The sequence below is a fragment of the Temnothorax nylanderi genome, unplaced genomic scaffold, assembly GCF_030848795.1.
Source record: "Temnothorax nylanderi isolate EJ_2023f unplaced genomic scaffold, tnyl_v1.0 TNYL_tig0028_pilon, whole genome shotgun sequence".
Taxonomy (NCBI): Eukaryota; Metazoa; Arthropoda; class Insecta; order Hymenoptera; family Formicidae; genus Temnothorax; species Temnothorax nylanderi.
The window spans coordinates 1,611,619-1,634,620 of NW_027249090.1; the positions used below are offsets into that span (position 1 = coordinate 1,611,619).

Below are 23,002 nucleotides of genomic sequence, written 5' to 3' on the forward strand. Positions count from 1 at the left end.
TTATAATCCTTCTCTTTCCTTCCCCCCCTCCCCCCTCTTCTCTTTGTTTCTTAGTTTCTTGGTTTGTTATGTACTTGGCGTATTTTTTTCCCTTTTATAAAGATTTTTTGTTAGGGCGGATTATGCCAGATCTGCCACTTTCACAAGATCGCGGCATTTTCCCGCGATCACTCGGCACTGCGTCTTGTCGTCGAGAGGGAAACGCTATACATTCGATTCGCTCGGCGAATAATGACGATTTATGCCGAAAAACGCACTGCACGGCACCTCGCACTGATGAGCAACTCCGCCGAGAGTATTCCTCCCGTCGCGCGTCGGGACGAGCCTTCGCTCGTCGCCGAGTGGTCCATCGAGCGGTCCATCGATCGATGGATCGATCCATCGAATCTAGCGGCGCGGGACGATTTTTCAAATTCGATTTCACTTTCTAGCAGGAACTTACGTTCGGCGAGCTTTCAGCGACCAATCCATATCTCGGTGCGCGACGTATCCGGCAGGCTTGTCACTTGACGCTTCTCGGTATTCGGTCCGTCTCTCTCTCTCGGTATTCTGCTCCTGGCTAACTGGCCTGCTGTCGCACGATTTTTCCAAACCCCTCAAAACTGACCAAAACCGTGTTAATCACGCGTGCATTTCTCACGGTTCTCTATTTGTACGCGATCGATGGGTTCCCATAACGCGGAGCAAAGCGCGCGCGCGACTAGTATATTAACTAATTACAAGTAGTACATAAATAATTGTACGCGTTAATAGACTTAAGCACGTTCTCGTTTTACTTTCGCGTCTTTACTCCGAAAATTTAATCTCGCTCAATAGTCGGGTCGGACTAATCAGTGAGTAAACGAATTTTCCTTCGGACGCGATTTTATTGTTCTCGACTCTTCTTTTGTCCGACTTGCGAATAGAATTCACAAATATCTCGCTTTCGTTATACAAAATTAATTCGAAGATCGACACAAGAAACAGGGACGAATAATTTGAAAAACTCAAAAAACTCGAAAAAAATTGCAGATCTGTTACGAATGTAGTGGACATTTAAGTTTCGAAGGAAAAAAAACAAACTATTTTCGTGACACGAATGTCGTAGACGTTAAAATCGGCGTCTGATCCGAACCCAACCTAACCCCGGTGGTTTCCGCGGAGAAATCATATCCAGAAATATAAAGCGGGACCAGAAATTTACTTACTGCCTAAAATGTCCGCAGGTTTAAATTTCGGAGGGAGTGACTCGCGCGAGGTGTGACGCTACCAAAGGCGCGAACTGTCAACTTTCGATACGCTCTCCGGACTGACGGGGTCGAAGGCGCTCCCGGCACCGATGTTTTCACGATACCTCGGCATAATACGGTGAGGTCATAACGCTGATGCGGGCACCACGCCGCTAAAACTTTCCGCGAGATTCGCGACGGCCGCGGCGGCGTCTCGCGGGGTTTGGAAAACGTGCGACGAACAACACCGCGCGGATCCACCGCTGCTATTTACTCCACGCGAGACGCACACGGCACACGGCACACGACGCACGCACGTAACGACGAACAACGCGAGGGCGTTAGGAGGGAAAGGGGGAGGGGGATGGGGAAAAAATGGAACGAGAAAGATATTGCACACTGTTCCGCGCACATACACTGCGGCAACATGAGCCGGAGCACACAGCGTTCGTTGTCGTCGTCTCTTCGTCGTATTCTCCCACCGGAACTTATCCGTCTCGTGTCACCAGCACCCGGCCGTTTCGTTCCCCGCTACGCGGCGAGCAGCGTTGCACGCGTGCATAACATATAAATTACCGCGCGTGCGTTACGTGTATGTACGTATGTATGTATGTATGTGTGTGAGTGTACGTGTGTGTTTGTGTGTGCGTGTGTGTGTGCGTGCGTGCGCGCGCGCGCGCGCGTTCTCCCGTACGTAGGTAAACGCACCGAAATGCCAGGTGGATCGGAGGTACGACCTCGGCGACGGCCCAACGACGACTGAGGCCACGAATGCTTCACATGTATCGAGCGGTGGGTGAGGGGGAGGCGGTGAACGAGAGAGGGAGCGATAAGGGGAGAGCGGTCGGTACAGTCATGTGGGGATACGTGTGGGGTATATCCCGCGTGTGAACACTGATGCAGTCGAGCATTGGCGTAGGGACGGCATGCGTCGACATTACGCGGATTTCCGGGGATCTGTTTTTGCTTCTTACAATTTTTACTTTTTACAAAGTCGTGCCAGATCAGATCAGTCTGATTTCGGAGGAACGCCTGGAGGAGCAAGAAAGAAAGAACTTTCTTGCGCGAGAAATAATGTAAATTTACAACATTACTTCTAAACAATTCTGCTAAGCCTGAAGGTGGCTCTCGCGATCTCAATTGTGTATATTGTAATGAGATAAATATTAGAGAGGTACATTTCGATCATAATCGAAGAAAGAAACAAAGCACTTGTCGTACATATAATAACACGAGGCCCGAAAAAGCATCCGCGCCTGACCAAGTAATTTTACAAAAACAATGCGAACGAGGAGAACAAAGGTAGAGCTGTCTCCGAACAGGGCAACTGATCGGTCGTGTTAAATTGTCGCTAATCGTTATTTCGCTCTTTTCTTTCTGTTATATATATTTCGTTATAGTTTTTTCTGTAATATATCTTATCACCTGACATAAAACTATTTTTAATTTATTTACTAGTGTAAAACCATACATTACACTCCTCTTGCAATTGATTTCTTAAAATGTAAAGTATTCAAGTTGGATCTCTTAGAAATAATGATAATGAAAATTGTGTAAAAGTATGTTAAGTCGCATGTGTTTTTACTTATATTATGAGAGTTACTCCAAAATTATGTGGATAGAGATAGTGTTCACTATGGCAAGAATTGACAAATCAACATTTTATTATATATATATATAATATACAGGTGTCCCTAAACTGACGATAAATATTTTAATGATAAATTCTTTGTAACATTTTAAGACGGAAATTTTAATTTAATACAAAAGGCTATAATAGTTGAATATATAATATCATGACTATAATAATTTTTAACTGGGCAAAGACGAATGACAGGATTAGAATTTCGCGCACTCAGGGACAAAATGATCGGAGATAAAGGTGCTTTCATAAACCGAGCGTTTTTCACAATAATGAAATTATTGTACAAATATGCAATAAGAGTTTCATGAAGAAATTATTTCTGCTGATCCGTAACGAATTTGTTATAAAATTCAAAATGTTTTTATAAAATAGATTAATATAATATTTAACGATATTAATATGTATTAGTTTTTCATACTTATTTGGTACGTGTGATAAATCTCCGCAGTGAGATTGGTCGTTAGAAACATTATCAATTATAAACTAAATAAATATGGTAATGACAGCTGGACGCACATCAATATCGATACAGAATAGTACATTATTGAATAAAAACTGCAACTATTTTTATAATAAATTCGTTACGGATAAACAGAAATAGTTTCTTAATAAAACTCTCATTGCATATTTGTACAATAATTTTACTGTTGTCAAAGGGATTTCGGTTCATGGAAGCACCCTTACCATCACATTTTGCTATCCCCGAAAGCGCGAAATTTTACCCCTGTCATTCGAAAGTTTTAAAATCCTATATAAAGAGAGAAGCGACTTTGGACTCCCCCTTCCACCTCCACATTGGGACCACTCCAGTTCCATGAAATAGATCCGAACTCCATTACTCCTGTAGACGTCCTGAACTCCATAATTTCTCTCTTTCGCGAAAATCTCATAGAAATCTAATATAGCCTTTTAAGACTAGAATAAGTAAAAACCGAGCATTAACGGTTGTCGATCGGCGAGCGGGCTATGATCTCAATACGTGTTAAATTTTTCTATTTTTATAATCAATATTTCCCATTTTTTCCTTGATGTTTGCTAACGAGAAATCGAAAGGTAACTTTCAGATGAATCCAAACAGACAAGGCATATGTGACTTATACGTTTTTATCAACTTTGTCTGATCCGTGATTACAAACCCGGCGACGCGGCACGCCAAGAGGTCCTTAATTTCAAGCAGTTTAATAAAAAAATTTTATAATGTTGAACGAGCAGTCCACGAATTGCTCGTGCAATGTTTTCCGACAGATAAAAACGGAGTCTGGGATGTGCGTCTGAAAATTGTATAATCGTTACACTTCATATATAGTCAATTATAAACATAGCCCGTCAGCGTGAGTACATGTATTGCATGCCATTTTCAAATAAACAAATATTTGGATAAAAAACACTTTGGATCGCTTTAACACACTTATAAAATGTTCCAAAAACTATCCTTTTCCCTTGCAGTTTTGACAGTTAATAAACAGCCGTAAAATGAATGTGATACGAAACCTATAGCAACGCAAGCTTATGCGTAGGCGCATAAGTTTTAACGTTTGTAAGTGTGCTAGAGCGAACCGAAGTGTTTTTTTCATCCAAATATCTTTTCATTTCAAAATGGCAAAGAATTCTCAGCGTGTCATTTCTCGCTTCTGACATCATGTTCTAACATGACCGCGGCGAATGCCCAGGGGCCTTAAACTTTTCCCATTTGAAAACTATTATAACCTCGATATTTTCGTATTAAAATTTTCGTTTTAAAATGTTACAAAGAATTTATTATTAAAATATTTACCGTCAGATTAGAAACATCCTATGTATGTATATATAAACTATTCACTGAACATTACTGGTATAACAAAGTGTGTATTTTGCATTAGCAACAGTTATCTAAAATGTAACATACAATGGCGGCTGCTCCAATTAAATTGTCAGGAGATATGCACTCTGCCAGTTCTCGCCATACTCGCCGAATTACATTGCCGATTCACGTAATTCGGAACAGCTCTCGTACGCCAATACCGATGGATATAAAGGGCCGTGATAATTCGCAAAGTAATTCGCAATCCTGTATCTTATAGAGTAGAAGGGAAGTTCAGCGTAATATCGTAGCGCACGGCATCATATAACTAGATCTATAATTTAATAAGGCTTTATTAAGCGTACAATAATCTGCCGTAGCATCATCCTTCCACAAACGATACCGCGCGCGATCGATGAACTGTAATTTTTCAAGCTACACACGCAAATGAGAAACCTTCGTATAGAATACAGCGCAATTTACCGGACAAATTTATTTTCCATCTTTCAATGTTGCATTTTTACATATCGGCAACGTCATCGCGTTTGTGATTGAAACAATCGTTCGGAATCGGGTCTCTCGGTAAGAGGCTACGCCCGTGCCTAAACCTGCCTAGTACTGAAACGTTTATCAAGGGGACTGTATCGCAAGAGAGTGCGACCGAGAGAGACGGGAGAGAGAGACGAGAAGCGAAACGGATAGAGATGGAGAATGCATTCGAGGAGGAATACGAGGGTTCTCCCTTGTGCAGTGGGGTTTCGCAGACCTCTCCCTGAACCTACCAGTCGGTCGTTTGGTTGGACATCGAATTATCTCTGAAAAAATGTACATGTGCCGTTGCGTCGCGCGTCGACGTGTACACGTGCATGCATGTGTGTTGCTCGTCGTCGACAGATTAATAATTAATACTGCGTCTAAAACTCGAGAATGGCGTAAGCGGCACCGAAAAAGCCATACGCGATAAATAGCTTTTGTCGACGACAGGATAATACGGAATAGCACGACATAAAGAGCACGATCCTTTCTCCTTTTTTCCGCCCGGTCACTTTTCTTACCGATAATATAATAAAGTGATGCATACAGCGAACGGACATTAGTCCTTATTAGCAACAAAAATAGAAATGTTATAGAATTTGTCTGTATTTTTAATTGATTAACTAAGTAACCAATTTTCTTCGTGACACTGAAGAGGAACAAACTGATACTTAGGTACTGGCGAAGAAGGTTCTTTTAGTTGACTCGGTTAAGTCTTGTGTCACAATGCTTAAAAATCGCTCCAAGATCTCAGATCTCAGATATTTGTAACACGGCTTTACAGGTTAGGAAGTGCATAAGAAAGGGAATAAGGACACAATATATACAAAGGAAATTCCACAAACTTTCAGATTGCTATACACACGGCGTCAGAAATGCCTTCACACCTGAAAATAGCTGCGTTCTGTGATTTCTATAGTGCACGTTACATGCACTATAATAGAACTCCCAGAACACTGCAAATCCAAGTGTGTTTATTTAAACTGAAGCTCTTCTTACACATTTCTTGCCGTTTTAAATGACGTCATTTAACACGGTTAAACGTATTAATACGATTAAACGTGTTAATTTAACACGCAACAAAACATGTAAAACAAGCTTCAGTCAAATGTGTTATTTTTAAACGTTTATGCGTGTAGAAATAACACACTTAGATTCACAGTGAACGTGTACCTGGAAAAATGGTTATTTTTAGGTGTCCTAATTCCTTCTCCTTTTCCGACTGCTGCAGCTCCAAATCAATGATCTAAAAGGATCTTCTTCGTTAGTACTTGAATACACGTCACAAATACACTGTTGGTGTGGACAGTCAGGTCACACATTCGCAGGGTCGAAATTCTTTTATAGAATCGTCGAATTTTCGAGGTAACGTGGAAAAGTCGTCCCTACGAAGCGTTCGTGACAGGCGTTGAGATATACGAGAAATCGATAACCGGCAAGATTCATTAAAGATACGCGCGTACGAAGGCTTTCACGCGGCGTGAAAGATTGCTCCCCAGCCTCCTCTGTCGCATCTGATATTATAGCTATCCATACGTACAATTATACACATACACACACATACATACGTACAAAACACACACATATACACACACATACAGATATATAAATATATACAATATGCTTAGAAGTTTCATAGATCCCTCCCGTATATAACAGCTGTTCCGCAATCGTGACAAAAATATGATCGCGCGTTATTTCGGACCTCGAAATTTCGCATTGACATCACGCAGTACTTAATAATTATTTTATTTATCATTTTGTAAATTCTTGACTTGCAAAATGTTATACGTAAATGAAACGTAGGGATTCTCACTCGACAGTAGACTTTAATTACGTAAATATATTTTCTTACGCTAAAAACTTAACGCAGCTTTTTATCTGATTAATTATCATTTTCATGAATAAATTACGCCAAATTAAATCACATCAAGGATCATAAGCCAAAAGTTTTAAAGCTTTCCGAAGTTCATGGAGATTTAAAGACTTCCGGGAAAATTTAATTAGCCTCCGCATTAAAATAATTACGTGTGGCGGAAAATTCATTATTTCTCGTATTAACAACGGCGTGCGGCTTCTAAAAGAAATTATAAATTTTGATTTATCGAGTTCGTTATTTAATGAATACTTTAGCGAGGTATTTGCTGCAAGTAGGAACATGATGTTTTTACGATAATCTTAATATAATCAGATATTTCTCACGAATTGATCGATTGGGAATAAAAAGCGTCAGCAATGATCACGCGAACACGCGATTATAATTAGGTTTATTGCTTCCATTTTTAAAACGTGCGACGCGATTAAGCTATGAAAGTATCTAATTAGCAGACGCAAGGCATTTTGCCGCGTTGTTTCTGCCACCGTTCGGTCCACCTGAAGAATTTTTTGCCGACAAAATAATAGCGCGACATAAGGACATATTTCTTTTTCCTTTTCTCTTGTAATCACTTCTAATCATAGACATAGTATACCTAAACCGAGCGTTGAGGAGTGGGGGATAGAGGCGTACGTAGAAAAAGATTTATGCCCCTTCGGGCATAACTCGGGAAAACTTTATAACTTTTGGCTAAATTCGAGAACGCATATTTAATAGACCTGCTAAAAACCAGAAATTTTCTTTGTGTCAAAAAATGGCAAACGGATACTGACCTGAGAGACATTGACCTAAGAGATATTGACCTGAGAGTTGTTGACCTGAGAGATGTTCACGTGAGAGATATTGACCTGAGAAATATTGACCTGAGAGTAGATCTTAAAAGAGCAAATTCTAGATCCTTGATCCGAAGTTTATGGGGTCATTTACCTTTTTTTAGGTCATTTACCCGAAGCTACAACAGAAAGGAAGGAAATAGGACAGGAAAATTCAAGTTTAAGATAAAACTCCTTTTCCTGTAATTATGTATGCGAAAAAGATCTTTTTCATACATAAAAGAACTAATAAGAATAAAAGATGACAAAAGGTTCAGATTTAGGCATAAAAATATAAAACCTGTATCTAAAACCAGATTTCTTTGTAATATCGAAGAAGCGACAAATACTCAGAGAGTGACATAGATCCGTTGAAGGTCATTGCCTCGAAGTTACAAGAAGGGAAGAAAATCGAAGACTTCAGAGATTTTTCTTGGTGACATCGAAAAACGACAAATCGTACTCAGGTACTGACACAGAAGATCCTTTAGATCATTGACCCCAAAGTTACAGATCAATAGAAAGGAAGAAAAAACAGGATAGGGAGGCTCAAGAAAACTATTATAGAAAAAATCCTTTTCCTGCAGTCGCATAAAAGGACAATTAAGAATAAGATGACAAAAGAAAAAAGATTTAAAGTTAAGCATAAAAATATAAAATTAGGCGGATATTTAACCGTGTGTCTAAAAACTAGATTTCTTTATAGTATTGAGGAGCGACAAATACTCAGGTACTGACGTGGGAGATCCTTTAGGTCATTGCCCCGAAGCTACAGGAAGAGAAGAAACTAGAAGGACCGAGGAACTCAAGTTCAAGTTAAAACTAGAAAAAGATCCTTTTCCTGGAGTCGCATAAATAAAAGGACTAATAAATATAAAATAACAAAAGCGAGAATGTTCAGGTTTAGGCATTAAGAGGATCCTGGAGCGACAGCAATGACCGATTAGGTGTATGATTTTCTTCGAATTGGCTTTACAGATTTGAAATCCTTTTAACACGTTTAAAGTACATACAGAAATGATGGGTGGAGTGGTAAATTAAAGACTAAAAACTTAAAAGAATTCAAAAAATTATATTTGATACTACTTGGGTGTACCTAACCTTTTGTACCTAGAGCTGTCACTTCATGGAAACTTTCGTTTAATATACGAATTATATAGCTTACGTGTACAAATCGAAAGTACTCCAGTAATCGTACTAGATCAAAGAACAACGTTGAATCATTGAAACTATAAAGATTAAAGGCCTAATAAGAAAGATTTTCATTGATCGCAGATTTTATGTATGTACACACACGCAGTGTACATGGCGTTGCAATCTGACAAGGACAGATATCTCGTAGGATCTCGTTGGATAAAGACAGAATGATCAAAATAATCGATATTTTTAATTCCGCTTAGATGAGGGCGCTTTCCCGTCGGAGTTCGGCCGTCACTCCAGGATCCCCAAATTTCCAACCAAATTTCTTTGCAACATTGAGGAGAGATACTCAGGTACTGACGTCCTTTAGGTTAGGTACTGTACTGACGTATATAGAAGATCCTTTAGGTCATTGACCCAACGGAAGGGAAGAAAAAACAGGATAGGGAGGCTCAAGTTTAAAATGAAACTAGAAAAAGGTCCCTTTTCCTGGAGTCGAAAGTATAGAAGGACTAATGACAAATATGAGGGGATGCTGACGAAAGAACTCACGAAAATATCCACAGAAGTATGAGATATAATTCAGGTATGCGTTTGACCACAAGATTGATATCGATGTATGGTGTGTGGGAGAAGAATAAAAGAAAAATTTCGGTGTGGTCCGACAAGGTCTTTTTCTGGGAAAAAAAAGACGTGGTAGAATAGAAATATCTAAAATAGTATATAACACGCAAAATTAAACGTTTTAAAAGAATTCATTATTTTAATTGTTTCAAATTATATCAATTACAATGTATTATATTATAGTAATAAATAACCTTGTCTCCTGTACTTTTTCCGCCATGTGAGATCGTGACGTCAGAGGCGAGAAATGATACGCTGAGAATTCTTGTGTGTTATTTCCAAATAAAAAAATATTTGCATAAAATAGCATTTTAAATTACTTCAGCACACTTCAAAAATACTCCGAAAACTATCCCTTTCCCTTGACAGTAAACAGGTGTAAAATAAATGTAATACGAATGCAGGCTTATGCACAAGTGCATGACTATGCCTGGAGACAGCTTCCTGGAATTTTCTGTTTTATATCGGCAGATTCCAGGACATTTAACATTTTCCAGGACTGTCCTGGAAAAAATTCAAGTCCTACGGCAGTTTCCAGGATTGTACATCTAGAAAACAGAAAAAGTCCAGGAAATTGCCTCCAGGCATACATATGTATAGATCTCATAATTCGTGATCATAATTTTAATAACATATTCCTAACATATTAATCTAAAACTATGTTGGCCATTTGGATCGCCAACCTTCGAAAGGAGATGGCGTCATAAGAAGAAGAACATATTAATAACACATTCCTAAGCTAAAAATAAGACAAAAATTCTAAAATATAAAAATGTTAAGACTATAACACTTTTCAAGACAATTATAGTAGACGAATCAGGTAGTTCAAAGTTCGCACGCTTAGGAACAGTACATCGCATATTGGTCATCAAATATCGAATCGACATTAAGGGAAAAATTTTTATTATACGAAAGAAGTCTGACATTTTATGAATTTTGGCAGTGCAGTTTTTAATATTTTCTATTTAATATTTATATTTTTAATTATTTTTAATACGTTGTAATATTTTTATGTGATTATGATTACTTGCGTATACAATATATAATATTTTCTATGTTTAAATAAAGTCAGTGAAGCATTTCAACATTATTGCATATTTTTTTATTTCATAAGAGATCAATAAAGCTGCAAGAGCGTTACTATATAATGTACCCCCTGAGCATGCGAATTTTGGACTGTCTGATTCGTCTACTATAAATGCTTCTCATTTGAATAGTATTGTAATCTCGACATTTTTGTCTTACTTTTAACTAAGAGATATGTTATTAAAATTATGACTACAAGTTGTGGGATGGAACAGGTAAAACCCGTCTACGATTCGACATTGCCCCGCGTGCGGCTGGTAACTCCGAATGGCAAAGGTTTTTACTTTTCGTTTAAAATTATAGTTTATGTTGATAATCTATAAATATTAATTATTGTAGTTTAAAGTCAAATAACTGGAGTATTATTTAAAATAAAGACTTCTATAATTGATCAATAATCGTTGGCCTTATTTAACTTTTCCCTTAGGTGTTCGCAATTGCCCCAATCTTCCCTAATTTATTAAATTCTACGCAAATCTGCATTTGCAGATATGTCAACAAGTGGACATGTAAATTTGAAAATTACGTTACGTATGATTGATTAATTACGTCTTTCTCGTTAGTAATCTTCTTTTTGGAAAGAGAAAACTTTGTGCGAACAAATTAAATTAATATCAGTTACAAATGATCAATTCAATTGACGGAAGATTACCTACGCGGAGCTTGCAGCATTCAAGAATGCGAAACGAGAGGAATGATAAAGTCTCGGTGAGATTAAAATTGTAATATGGCGAATGCATATGGCATGTACGAAGCAGAGAAGTCCCTAAGGTTTTAATCCCTGCCCATTGAGACGAGGGAGATAATTATGTCGTAATGCCGCGCAAAATAATAGAATCAGAAGCACCGGGATAATTAAATCCTCTTAGAAACCCGAAGGCTTAATATGATCATGAAAATTGAAGCGCATTTTGGGTAATAAAGTCATCTTCTGATGTTTTATTCCTTGGCAAGCACTTACAAAATATATCTTAGTAATTTTAACAATTTGTTAACTTCAAATAATATAATACACATGCGCTAATACTTGAAATAATACAATCTATTCACTTTATTATGAAAATCAATGTTCATTCTTCATTACGTTAAAAAATTTTATGTGTTTTAAATATAAAGTTAACGTTAGTTAAGTTAAAATCTACTTGAGTCAAAACTGGAATTGGAGAAAATTGATATGATATGTTACTATCTATAAATCTATAAATAAAAGCGAGTGTACATAAAAATTTGTATCGATTCGATGAATGGGCAGGGTTTATATTTAATAATATAAGGCCTTAAAAGCCATGATACATGAATCATTCTGTCGCGGCCATTAAACGGCCAAAGACGATGTTTATTACAATGTGGCTATATAATTCCCGGATCGATTTTTTTTCTTTGAAATAATAACGTTATTTGCGTGTGACCACACATTTAGTATATATTTACATATCATAATGATACGAGTGTCGAATGTGGAAACATAGCTTAACCAGACGTGGAATTCTGACACAAAGTATATACCTTTTGTGCCATCAAAAAAGAAATGGGGAGTCTTAAACCTGACATTTTTAAAATGGATTCGAGAATAGTATGCATGGGCACTTACCTATGTCAAGAAAAAAAGATAAAGCAATTTCTAACCTGAGATCAAAATGGGACTGCTAAACGTTGGACACCTACCTATTCAAGGACATTGTGGATTTACCACCATTTGAATGTAGGGGAAATAGTTTAAGAACGTTTAAACGCTCGTGCCAAAAATTTTTAGCGTTAAATAAGAACCCCGATAATCTTTTCTAAATAGGGCATATTTGACTAATATTTTAGGATAAACTACACGACTGCCTTACTATCAATGTATGTGTTGAGCTGATAATATAATTTCTGTTACAATTTACAAGCTAACTTTCTCGAAGCAATGAAATATTTACAATTGCCATTAAGTATTTTCAATTATAATTGAAAATTCCTATCATTTTATGCGAATGTAAGTTACGAGAATGTCAGACAAGCGTATTTGCTTGGGATTTCGATTTCTCGCTTTTTCATAATCTAAAACAGCTGACGTAAATGTCAAGAATGTTAAACGCGAAAATACTGATTTCTCCAATTTCTGAATAACTGATTTCTCCGATTACTCCCCGTCCTTGATGATCGCATCAATTTTCGCAGTTTTTGCAAAACAACGCGGTTACTGCGTAATTTTGTATTGAGCAAAATGTAGGAAGTAGGAACGAAGAGAACTTGTCGGAGCAGAAATAAAGGAATCGCTCACGAAAGAAACGATGGACGAACCAACAGAAGAACAACGAAAAAAACAGAAAGGTCACCGTAGCATTTCGTTGCCAACTCGAGCGACACGCAGTATTGTATGCAGATCGTATATCGGTAATTACAAATAAATGAGGCGACGTTGTTGTATCGAATCTTATATTAAGTTTTGCAATCATCTACCGCCATTATCGTGAATTTGAATAATTTCTGACGTAAAAACAATATAATAGAGAAAAAAACATAATTCTTATAAATTTTCATTTTATACATTACTTATACTCCTACAGTTTCTAACTATTTACGACCTAACACTGTACCAATTTTTTTTTTTAAGACATTGGTCAAAGTGCTAATTAATATCCACAGATAGGAACATTCAGTTACGAACGCAAAAACTGATTTATTCAACATCATTTAAATCGTTTAATTTATTTAAATCATTTAAATAAAAATAATATGTGAATGTTTATTACAAATTTCATTGGCATCCTTTTATTCTGCTGCCGGCATGGAAAACATTCATTACAATCTGATTGATGCATGTATCATTGATTCATGCCAGAGATTGTCATTGTCATTTATATGCGGAAATTTCATCAATCGAAATTATTCCGATTACCGCAATCCTAAAACACCAAATTGGAAAAACGTAGGATTCTTGAGAACAATATTTATCATGTTATATTCTTCTATTTTTTTCACTTAGGCTTTTAGCAGTCAGGTATATTTATTAACTATCCAGCTTTTTTCGTTCCTAGCAGCAAATCTCTCTGCTCAGAGTCATTTAAGTTACAATATATACCAGTACCTTGCCCCCCTATTTCCTGCTAGCAGCAGGTTTTGGCGCTCCCCGACGTTGTGCAATAGCATCAGTTGCACATTGCAAATGCATAACATACATGCGCGGGCCTGGCTAGTCTGCTGGATTTTTCAACGCCGAGTGTACCTTCAATGAGTTCTTCTTTACTGAAGCTGCGATTCATATAGTCGATTTCCGTGAAAATTTTGTAATAACTCTCTCTAAACGACATTTTCATGTATTATTAATTTTTTTAATTTAATGACAGAAAAATGGGGATTGAACATAAATTTTGTCACGAATTGCATCGAAGCCATTGTACGGATATACTCTTAAGAGTTTAGCTATGAAATATGCAATAAAGATTATAAGGATTCTTCAGTGCAAGATTTCAGAATTCCATCACCATTTTTATCTCTATACTTCTTATTGAGACTAATTCATATTACACTCACTTAATCCTGGAATTCTAGGTGACACACATTCTGGGTTCGCATATGTAACGTTTTCCTCGAAAGTTTGTCAGAGTGACGTGTTAACCGTTAACTTTAGCTTTACTTTCAACAGTCTCCCAGCGTTCCCGTTACCGCGAACATCCGTTTTCCAATATTTCTTTTCTCAATCGGATATCTACGCTGGGAGATATGTCCTCCCTTTCGTTGCCAGTTTCTCAAAACGTAAAAGACAAAAAAAGAGGGCGCCCTGATGGTACCGTTAGAAACCAGATCTGCTTTCCTCCGTCGACGCATCTGCGCAAAACGTGGTCCGTTAAAAGGCGCAGTCTTCAATTGCGGTAAAACTTCGAACGAAATTGGCGCAACAATGAACTTCCCGGAACCCGATACCCCTTGTGCAATCATACTTTCATACTTAAATGTTGTTGCGGGGATATCTTTTATATTTATCAATTTCTAAAGTCTGCATAATATATTATAGAAAATATCCTAAAAGAATCTCGAAGCAATTCCTTTCTTAATGCGCTCCTTTTTATAATTTCAAGGTTCAAACGTGTCAGGAACTACCAATTTCTTTTCCTAAAAAAAGTCAAAATCGCGTCGCAATACTTCAAATTTTTCTTGCATTCCTATTTCTTCTACTAGTTAAAGATTCGTTAATATCAAAGATAGCGCATTTATGCTGGCCAATGAGAATCTTGTTGAAAGCTTTATGCATGACACGTGCAATTCCTTTTTAACAAATGGCATGGCCAAAGTACTTTATTCGCGAACGAGTATTCCCTTTGCAAGAGGCGACGGTTCCTCTTCTTCTCGAGCTTTGCCTCCGTGGCAGCGGCGGCGGCGGCGGTGGCGGCGACGGCGAACGGAGAAGGAAGGACACACGGCGTCGACTGGAATGACGGGTCTTTGTGCTTGGTGGGTCGGTCGGACCCAGTCCTCTTGAGTCCGAGAGAGGATAACGTCAGCTCGAGTCTGCCGAGAAATAAGAAGAGAAGGGAAAACGGTCAGAGTAGTGGAATGAGGAGAAGAGGCTCGGATGTGAAGTGAAGGTCAGCTTTTGTCAGGTCCAACCGGTACGACCACGGAGACTGGAGGAGGATACCCCGCCGATTTGCCCGTATCTCGTTTTCTCTTCGACTACAGTAGCTTATCAGGAATCTTTTATGTTAGAAGCTATATTTACGGAATGCGCTATCTTCGGAAGTTTGCGATTCCGAATCGAGCGTTTTCAAGAGGCGGCTGGTCGTGTTATCTCTTATCAATTAAGAAAACATGTTTCGACTAACGTATAACATATGTTAAAGTTCGCAAATTATATACCAGTATAGTTCTAGACTTTCGATATAATTTTAATATTTTCGATCTTCATAGAAAGAAGATTGAAAGATTTTTCTACTTATATATATAGCATAATCGGTTCCGAAGAAATTACAATGAGCAAGAAATAATGAGTAAGAGAGACAGACTACGCGTATTTTCAAATCCTATTTTCTCGAAAATAATGCCTCGTACAAAAAAGAAGTTACTCCATCTCAACTTATTTTTACATGAAGAACCACTTCCTTCTCGAATCATTCCCGCAAATTGCGATATCATGATCTGAATACGATAGAGAGCATTGCTGGTAAACACAGTGATTACTACATGGAAAGGGAGGGTAAGATATGTAAGACACGTTCGCAGCCTGGAAAGTTATCAGCTATAGGGGAGGTTTCAGTTTCCAACTTACAAATATGTATCGTTACAACGAGCGATGTGGAAAACTGTACGTTTTGTCCGTTACCTGGATACCCATGTTTTTTTATGCCACAGGAATAACATTCCAACGTTCAAATCATAAATTTTGCCGCGAGATAAATGAAAGTTAGATTATCTTTTCTCGCTCGCTGCAGAAAAATACGTAATTAATTAGTATCTGTTGCATTATATACTTGGTGTTATATACATTATGCGTTCTGTGCATTCCTGAAGCCAGGATTTACTAATGCGAACATATCGCAAATATCACAGATTATATAACGAACAACTGTATCATGATGTGACGTAAATCCGTTGGATTATTATTGGAATATTGCTGGGGCGTTAAATTACACACGATATTAGATATCTCTAATTATTCTCTCTCTCTCTCTCTCTCTCTCTCTCTCTCTCTCTCTCTCTCTCTCTCACACACACACACACACACATTAACGGAATTCCTCTCTCTTCTTCATCTGCAAGTTTGTAGTTTGTTGCGCGCCGCACTTCCATATCGAATTTATAGCCGCGTATTTGTCAGACTGACACGAATTCGTAGCCACCGTGATTTACGTTAAAAAAAAAAACAACCCGTTTGCCGGGACGGATTTCACGCAGGCAAATACATGGGCGACGAGCGAGATACGCACGAGTCGGATTTGCAATTCTCTGGAAAATGCATATTGCTACATTGCGAGCGTTCATTGCTTCGTCTCGTTGTGTCGATATCAGCGCTCGGCGAGCACTACTGGACATTGTTCAGGCGGTGGGGTGAGAAACCGGGGCGGAAATCGGCGAAGCGTCTATTCACGTATCGATCATCGGATAACAGTAAGACCGAGGAAAAGTGGAACAAAAGTGGCAGTTTGAAAGCCCGGGCGAAACGACCGCTTCCTGCAAAGGCTCTTCCCATTCACGGTACGCGGGGACGTGAAAATAAAAATTAAAAAGAAGAGAAAAAAATATATCTCTCTTTGCCGATGCTCGACGAGAAGGTAGACGGGAGAAGAAAGGAAGGAAGAAAGCGTTTATTAAATACCATGAAATCGAAATTTCTGATGAGTGAAAGATACAGATAATTGGCATTAAAACGTCCATCATATGCATTATTGCGCTCAATCTCAATTTAATAGGGAATATCATCTTGATGTAGAAATTGTCGAAAATTAATCGCTCAATTAGATTTTCACGCTTTTTAATGTCATTCTTCTCGTTTCATCGTTCAATCGTACTTCTCAATGATTCTTGGATCAAAGTTATCAGTGACTGAGCAGAATTCCGAGGAATTTCTCAGGTAATTTCTATACTTCGCCATCCTCCTTGTACTTTCCAACCGTCATCTCGAAAACCTCTGCCGATACTATATAGACGCAGGTATAGACTTCTTATATCTAGGTAAGCGGAATTGAAAGGGAAGAAGAAAGGTAAAGGGCAGGTGCGACTATACGTGCCTATATACAGCCGCTGCATGCGGTTGCGCCCCTCGGCGTACGAGGAGAGCCGAGGCTATATCCAATTATTAAAATTAGAGGCTCCGTCGCCTTTGGTGAAACACTCCGGTAAGCGATCCTGCTGCAACTCGACTCCTCGTCATCGTCGACGTTGTCGTCTTCTTCTTCTTTTCCTCTGCTTCTCCTTCGTACCTCTTGACGTTGTCTGTTCTTTCCCCTTTCGCCCACCATTTCTGCGGTTTTCTTCAGATCTACTTTTTTTTGCACTCTTTCTTTAGTCTCGTTTTTTGTAAGTTAATCTACTTATATATTCCAGTTTTTTCTAGATCATTATCTCTCTCTTTCTTTTTCTCTTGTATTTTATTTTTTACATTCTAATGAAATTTCACAACTACATCGATTTTAAAACTAACATTTTTTAAAATTTAGATTCCAGGATTTAAAATTATCATAAAATAGAGATATATCCTTTTCCTCTGTTTAATTATGTTTCCTCAAGATATATTGGAAAATCAATAACCTTTTAATCTCTTTCCCGAGAAAGAGTCATCACTCGTTTACTGGTAATGTAATGTATGTGCGGAGTAACTTGCTGTGTCTGCACAGTTTTCTTCAGTTGAATGTTTTCTGTCTGTTAATCTGTCCCATTAACTTATCAGTGTTTAATTAAGTCATTAATCATGTGTGTAGTCATTTAGTCGTTAGTCGGCATCTGTTTTAATTACCTGCAATGAGTATTAAATATCTTCTTTCATCAAGTTAGAAAATAAATTGTGCATTTTAACGATGATTAGGAATCACGCGAATATCGTGCCGTGTTGTAAGTGGAAGATTTTCAAAGTATATTAATGATACGATATTCCAGCATGTCAGAATTAGTGCCGTTCAGAAGTATTCATATACGAATTTTATTCAAATTTACTATTTTCTAATGTAAAATTTGAACTCGAGTGATATTTCTGGATAGAAAATACTTCTCAGCAGCAGGATTCGATTCTTGACGACTCTTGACATCTGTTTAAAGGAATCAACGGAGAAGAAAATCGGTTTCTCATCGTCTTACAATCTCTAAATATATGAACGTTTCTCAGATAGCTTATTCAATAATTATGTCAATACGTTTGTTCGCTGTCTCATAAAGTTTGAGGTTAACACAAAATATTCTCGACAGAGACGACTTTGTACAGTCGCAAATACGCGAAGATAATCTTCAAAAATTGAATTTCGATTCCATTTGAAAAGCGATAATTATGGTCTTCCTGTTGAGGTATTCCTCTCGATGGAATAAAACAGCAGAACTTTTGAAAATACTATAATTTTTATGTTATTGCATGATTACACGAGATACAATGGCTCTGGATTTGTATGCCGCAGACAGATTTTCCATGGAAAGGCCACTTCCCTTTTGCTTATTATTGTCGTGACTTCTTCAGACATAATCTCATTAATTCACAAGTGTAAACGGTTTCCGTTTATCGTTCAACTGTTTGATCTTTCAATTTCGAATAATTCGAAGAAAAATATGCATTCTCTCATTTCTTTTCGATTCCTATAGCCACATCGGGGATGCGTTAATCGAAGAATAATGAGTAATTATGGATGCTGACTTTTCGTCGTAACCGATTAAGGCCAGGAGATGTAAAAAATAAAAAAGAAAATTAATTTATGCATCTAACAGATACGACTTGTTATAATAAAAAAATTGCAATATAGGTAAAAGATGAAATAGAGTTAAATCGTTATCACTATGAAATATGAAACCGTTATTTGTTGCATCAATATTGCAAGCTATATGCAGGTATTAATATTATTTTAATAATTTTTAATAGATGAAATTATTTCAGTAGCTTTTTCTATTAAATAGTTAAACAATCGTGCCTTTTGTTTTCTTAGCAATCGTTAAAGCAAATTGATAGCAGTAAAAAGTTCAAGGGCGCGTTTTCTTTATGACTTTGCGCTTGGACATAAGAAAACAGATATTATTAGAAACATAAGTAAGGTGTACTTGACAAGTATATTTCTGAACACGCCAAGCTACCACCGATAATTTATACAATTTCATATAGGAGATATGTTTCCCGAAGACAAAAATCGCTTCAGCCGTCCGCTGATAATAACATGAAAACTGTTATTCATAGTTCACAGAGAGGTTATTAAAATAAATAGAAAAAGTTAAATCAACGTAAATGCGTTGTATCTGTTCGCGTCGTACGAGCAAGAATCTTACTGCGAATATATAAATAATAAAAATTTTCAGATACCGCGCGAATCGTTTATAACTTATCCAAGGGCAAAAACAGGAATAGCCAGCCTTTACTGTAAATCGGATTAACCGCAACTTATCGTGAAACATTGGAGATAAGTCTTTTTCACGCTCTAATAAATAAACAAAAAAATTGATTATAAAACGTTATTGTAATTTCCGGAGAGCATATCGCAGTGGTTTATCGAGATATCGTTTGTCCCGTATAGATAGTGATATTTCGCGTATTTATGGGATGTAATACGATGCAAAGTCCCTTCTTGCCCGTGCATCGTTAATGCTGCGTATTTAAACATACAAATTTCATCTTGTTGCGCCTTGCGTCAAAATTCTCGAAGAAATTGCTTGATATTACACCGGACCATGACTCGGCGAAATAATGGGCACGCACGGTATTCCAGAGTAGTACGCGGAGTTTTCACGGAGTTTTTACGACGGATACGTGAATTCGGAGGGGACTTTATCCGTGCCATTAACCGCAAAGATTCCCGGGGGCTTTATGACGTTTCCCCTGGTTATAACGGTGCTCGATAAACGCCTCAGCGTCGCACAATATCCGAACTTGGTCGATCACCGTAAAGCTGACCGACTATATGTAACGGAAATTTGCTCCTATTTTCATTCCGCGCCCTCCATGAGAAACGCCGTAACGCGGTCCAGCTTGATGGCCCATCAGGTGTGTCTGGGATAAACATTCGTGGGATAATGGCAAATTATAACGCGAATAGCTTGAACGATGCACATTGGCGATCGATTTCTCATGATATAAAAGATATATCGGTTCCTGGGATCTCGCATTTATGCCCTTGTTATCCGTGGAACTCGTTATCGCAGAATACATAATATTCTGCATTTAATATTCTTAAAAATCGATTATAGTATAACTAAACGTGTCGCGCTAATAATGTACTGTATCAATAACCTTGCGATTAGTATCTTTCGAATAAACTTAAGTATACAGAAAGAAATTTTATTAACTTTATAATTTTGCGTGTAATTTTATCATTAAAAAAATTTTAGAAGAGAAAGATCGTTTTGTATCGAAAGATCGTTCACACCGCGAGGAACCGTTGTCGTAACGATTTTCTCTCGATTGAACAAATTGCACACATTCATTATCTCATAATTGGGACTTTCGCATGTGGCGAAGTAAAAAAAAAAGTCAGAGGAAGAGCGGCACCTCCGAGCTCTGCAATTGGCCGCATCGGCCGCCGCGTCCCGCAACTTTTGAAATTAATAAACGAGCGATGGGTAAAAATACGGCGCCGACAAAAGCTGGCGAAAATTACGAAAGAGAGCAGTCGCACGCGTACCACGTTTCGCCGCACGAAATGGGCGAGAGAAAGAGAGAGAAAGAGAGAGCGACTGTCTCCCGCTGTATATTTCGTACCGTTGAAAAAGTGAAATCTGGCTAATCTCGCCGTCGCACTCTCGCAGATGCAGATGCAATTACGATTATTGCCTCGCTCTTGTGCCTGCTGCAACGCTGATGAAGTTTTCTATTAACCGCGCTGCCAGGGATTTACGCGCGTTGAACGAACGTCCGGGGCTCAACGTTTACCGGATCTGAGTATTTTACACAAGTGTTTACGCGGCCGATACGAGAGTAAATTACGGATACGTACAAATTGAATTTAAAAATGTACCATGTCGGCTGCAATAACAAGCTAAAAACTTCCGCGCCGTACAAATATAAAAAAATAAAGATTTTTTGCTGCCAAATGTTCAATTGCTTTTCCATTATACCCTCCGCAAACTTGAACTCTACTTCTTAAAACAGTTTCAATAGAATGCCATTATTAGCCACAAGATTAAAATGTTTATTATTAAAGACATTTTAATAGTTATATTTTAAAGGAAATTGCTATTAAAGTTAATTAAAAAATCAAAAGTTGATTGAAGAGCTTTTGGCTTTCAATGTTATAATGTATAATGTTTTAAAAAAATTTAATGTAAAAAAAGTTTATTTCGATTTGTCGAAAAATCTAGTATTGTGGATGCCTACGTTAAAGATACTTTCGCACAGCAAATGGCTACAAAATTGCTTTGGCAAGTAATCGACATGTAGAAGTTAAAATGTCTTCTTGTACATGATCTGACAGAGTAGATCTGTGGTAGAGTTGAGGAAGATCCCGGACATAATTTCGGAGGCGAGAGAGTAACGACGAGACAGAAGAGAGTTTTCGGTGTACATATATGACTCGTGTCGTCGGGACGGGAAGCGCAGCTGGTCCCTAAAGGGATTGGCCAGCTGTTGATGGAAGCTTTAGGTATGTCGGCCGCGGCCGAACCACACGGCCGTGAGAAAAAGACGGACCGGTCGATCGAGTGACTCGCTTCGCGAAGCCGAGGCCGACGAGGAAGACCTTCAGGGACGTGGAACAGGCTCCTTCCTTTCATCGAGAGCCAGCCAGCCTTATCGAGCGTCGAAACGAGTGTTGCGAGAGCGTCTTTGCTTTTCAACAACGAACGAACGTCTTCGTCCGGCGCGGCCGGCGCTTGCAAAAACGTTGCGAAAATGTTGTACGTGGCGGAAGAGTATACGGTGCGTTTGTCAAAGTGTAACTTTATGTAACGGCCAGAGGTGAAAGGTGGAATCGAGGACACACGTATATTTGGTCGGCGTTGGTAATTTTTCGTATGCGCAAGTCAAAATAGGCTCCTCAGGTTTTGTTCAAATACATTTCAACATACGAATATTGAAGTAGATAAATTAAAATAAGCTATCGAGTTATATAGTTTCAGACACAACGTTGCCTCTTGCTTCTTGAAAGATTGATACTTATATTAGTTTATTTTTAATTATCAAGATACTCGGCAGATACACTCAGAAATCTAATTTAATTCTTAATGCCGTATGCGTATCGCGTACGCACGTTGAGATACGTACATCTATATTTTTGGAGGACATTTATTATTGAAAGATATCATAAAATATTTTTTGCCACGTAGCGAGGTCAGTTCCAAAGTCATCTGGTAGTGTCTCTTTAGGAGTGGAACGCGCTTCTTCTGCTCGGCTCGAAGGGTGCCCGGCGTATATGAAAGAAACGTGTTTTATTCAGACGCGCAACCCTGGTGTTGTTATGAATAAATTCTCATTCAATGTTTTATTCTTCGATTGTGCAGTTTCTATCTTACGCGGTTGGGATTGCTTCAAGTCACTTTAGCTCTCGTCTTCGCCGCTTCTTTTGAACGTATTTAAAGTATTTGCTCGTACGTTAACAGGTCACAAAAGAGCCGTCTGGCATTCGGATGGAACCCTCGGCTAAATTCCTTAACGGCTCGAAAATTTTCATATTTGCAAAGAACAGGGGATACACTCGGGTTGAC

General features: G+C 38.2%; 1 protein-coding gene across 4 annotated transcripts in view; it reads right to left on the reverse strand.

The window, feature by feature from the left end:
- The window catches only part of LOC139770337 (protein gustavus-like), a 142,946-nt gene that overhangs the window by 61,610 nt on the left and 58,334 nt on the right, over window positions 1–23,002 (reverse strand). For 2 of the 4 annotated variants that reach the window (XM_071702242.1, XM_071702241.1), the window contains exons 1-2: window positions 1,188–1,969; window positions 443–602 (exon numbers count right to left, since the gene is read on the reverse strand). The exons of the other annotated variants lie outside the window; for them this stretch is intronic. In XM_071702242.1, the coding sequence (XP_071558343.1) occupies window positions 443–471 (29 nt within the window). In that variant the 5' untranslated portion in view covers window positions 472–602; window positions 1,188–1,969. Of the gene's footprint in view, window positions 1–442; window positions 603–1,187; window positions 1,970–23,002 lie in introns of those variants that run through there. 4 annotated transcript variants of the gene reach the window in all.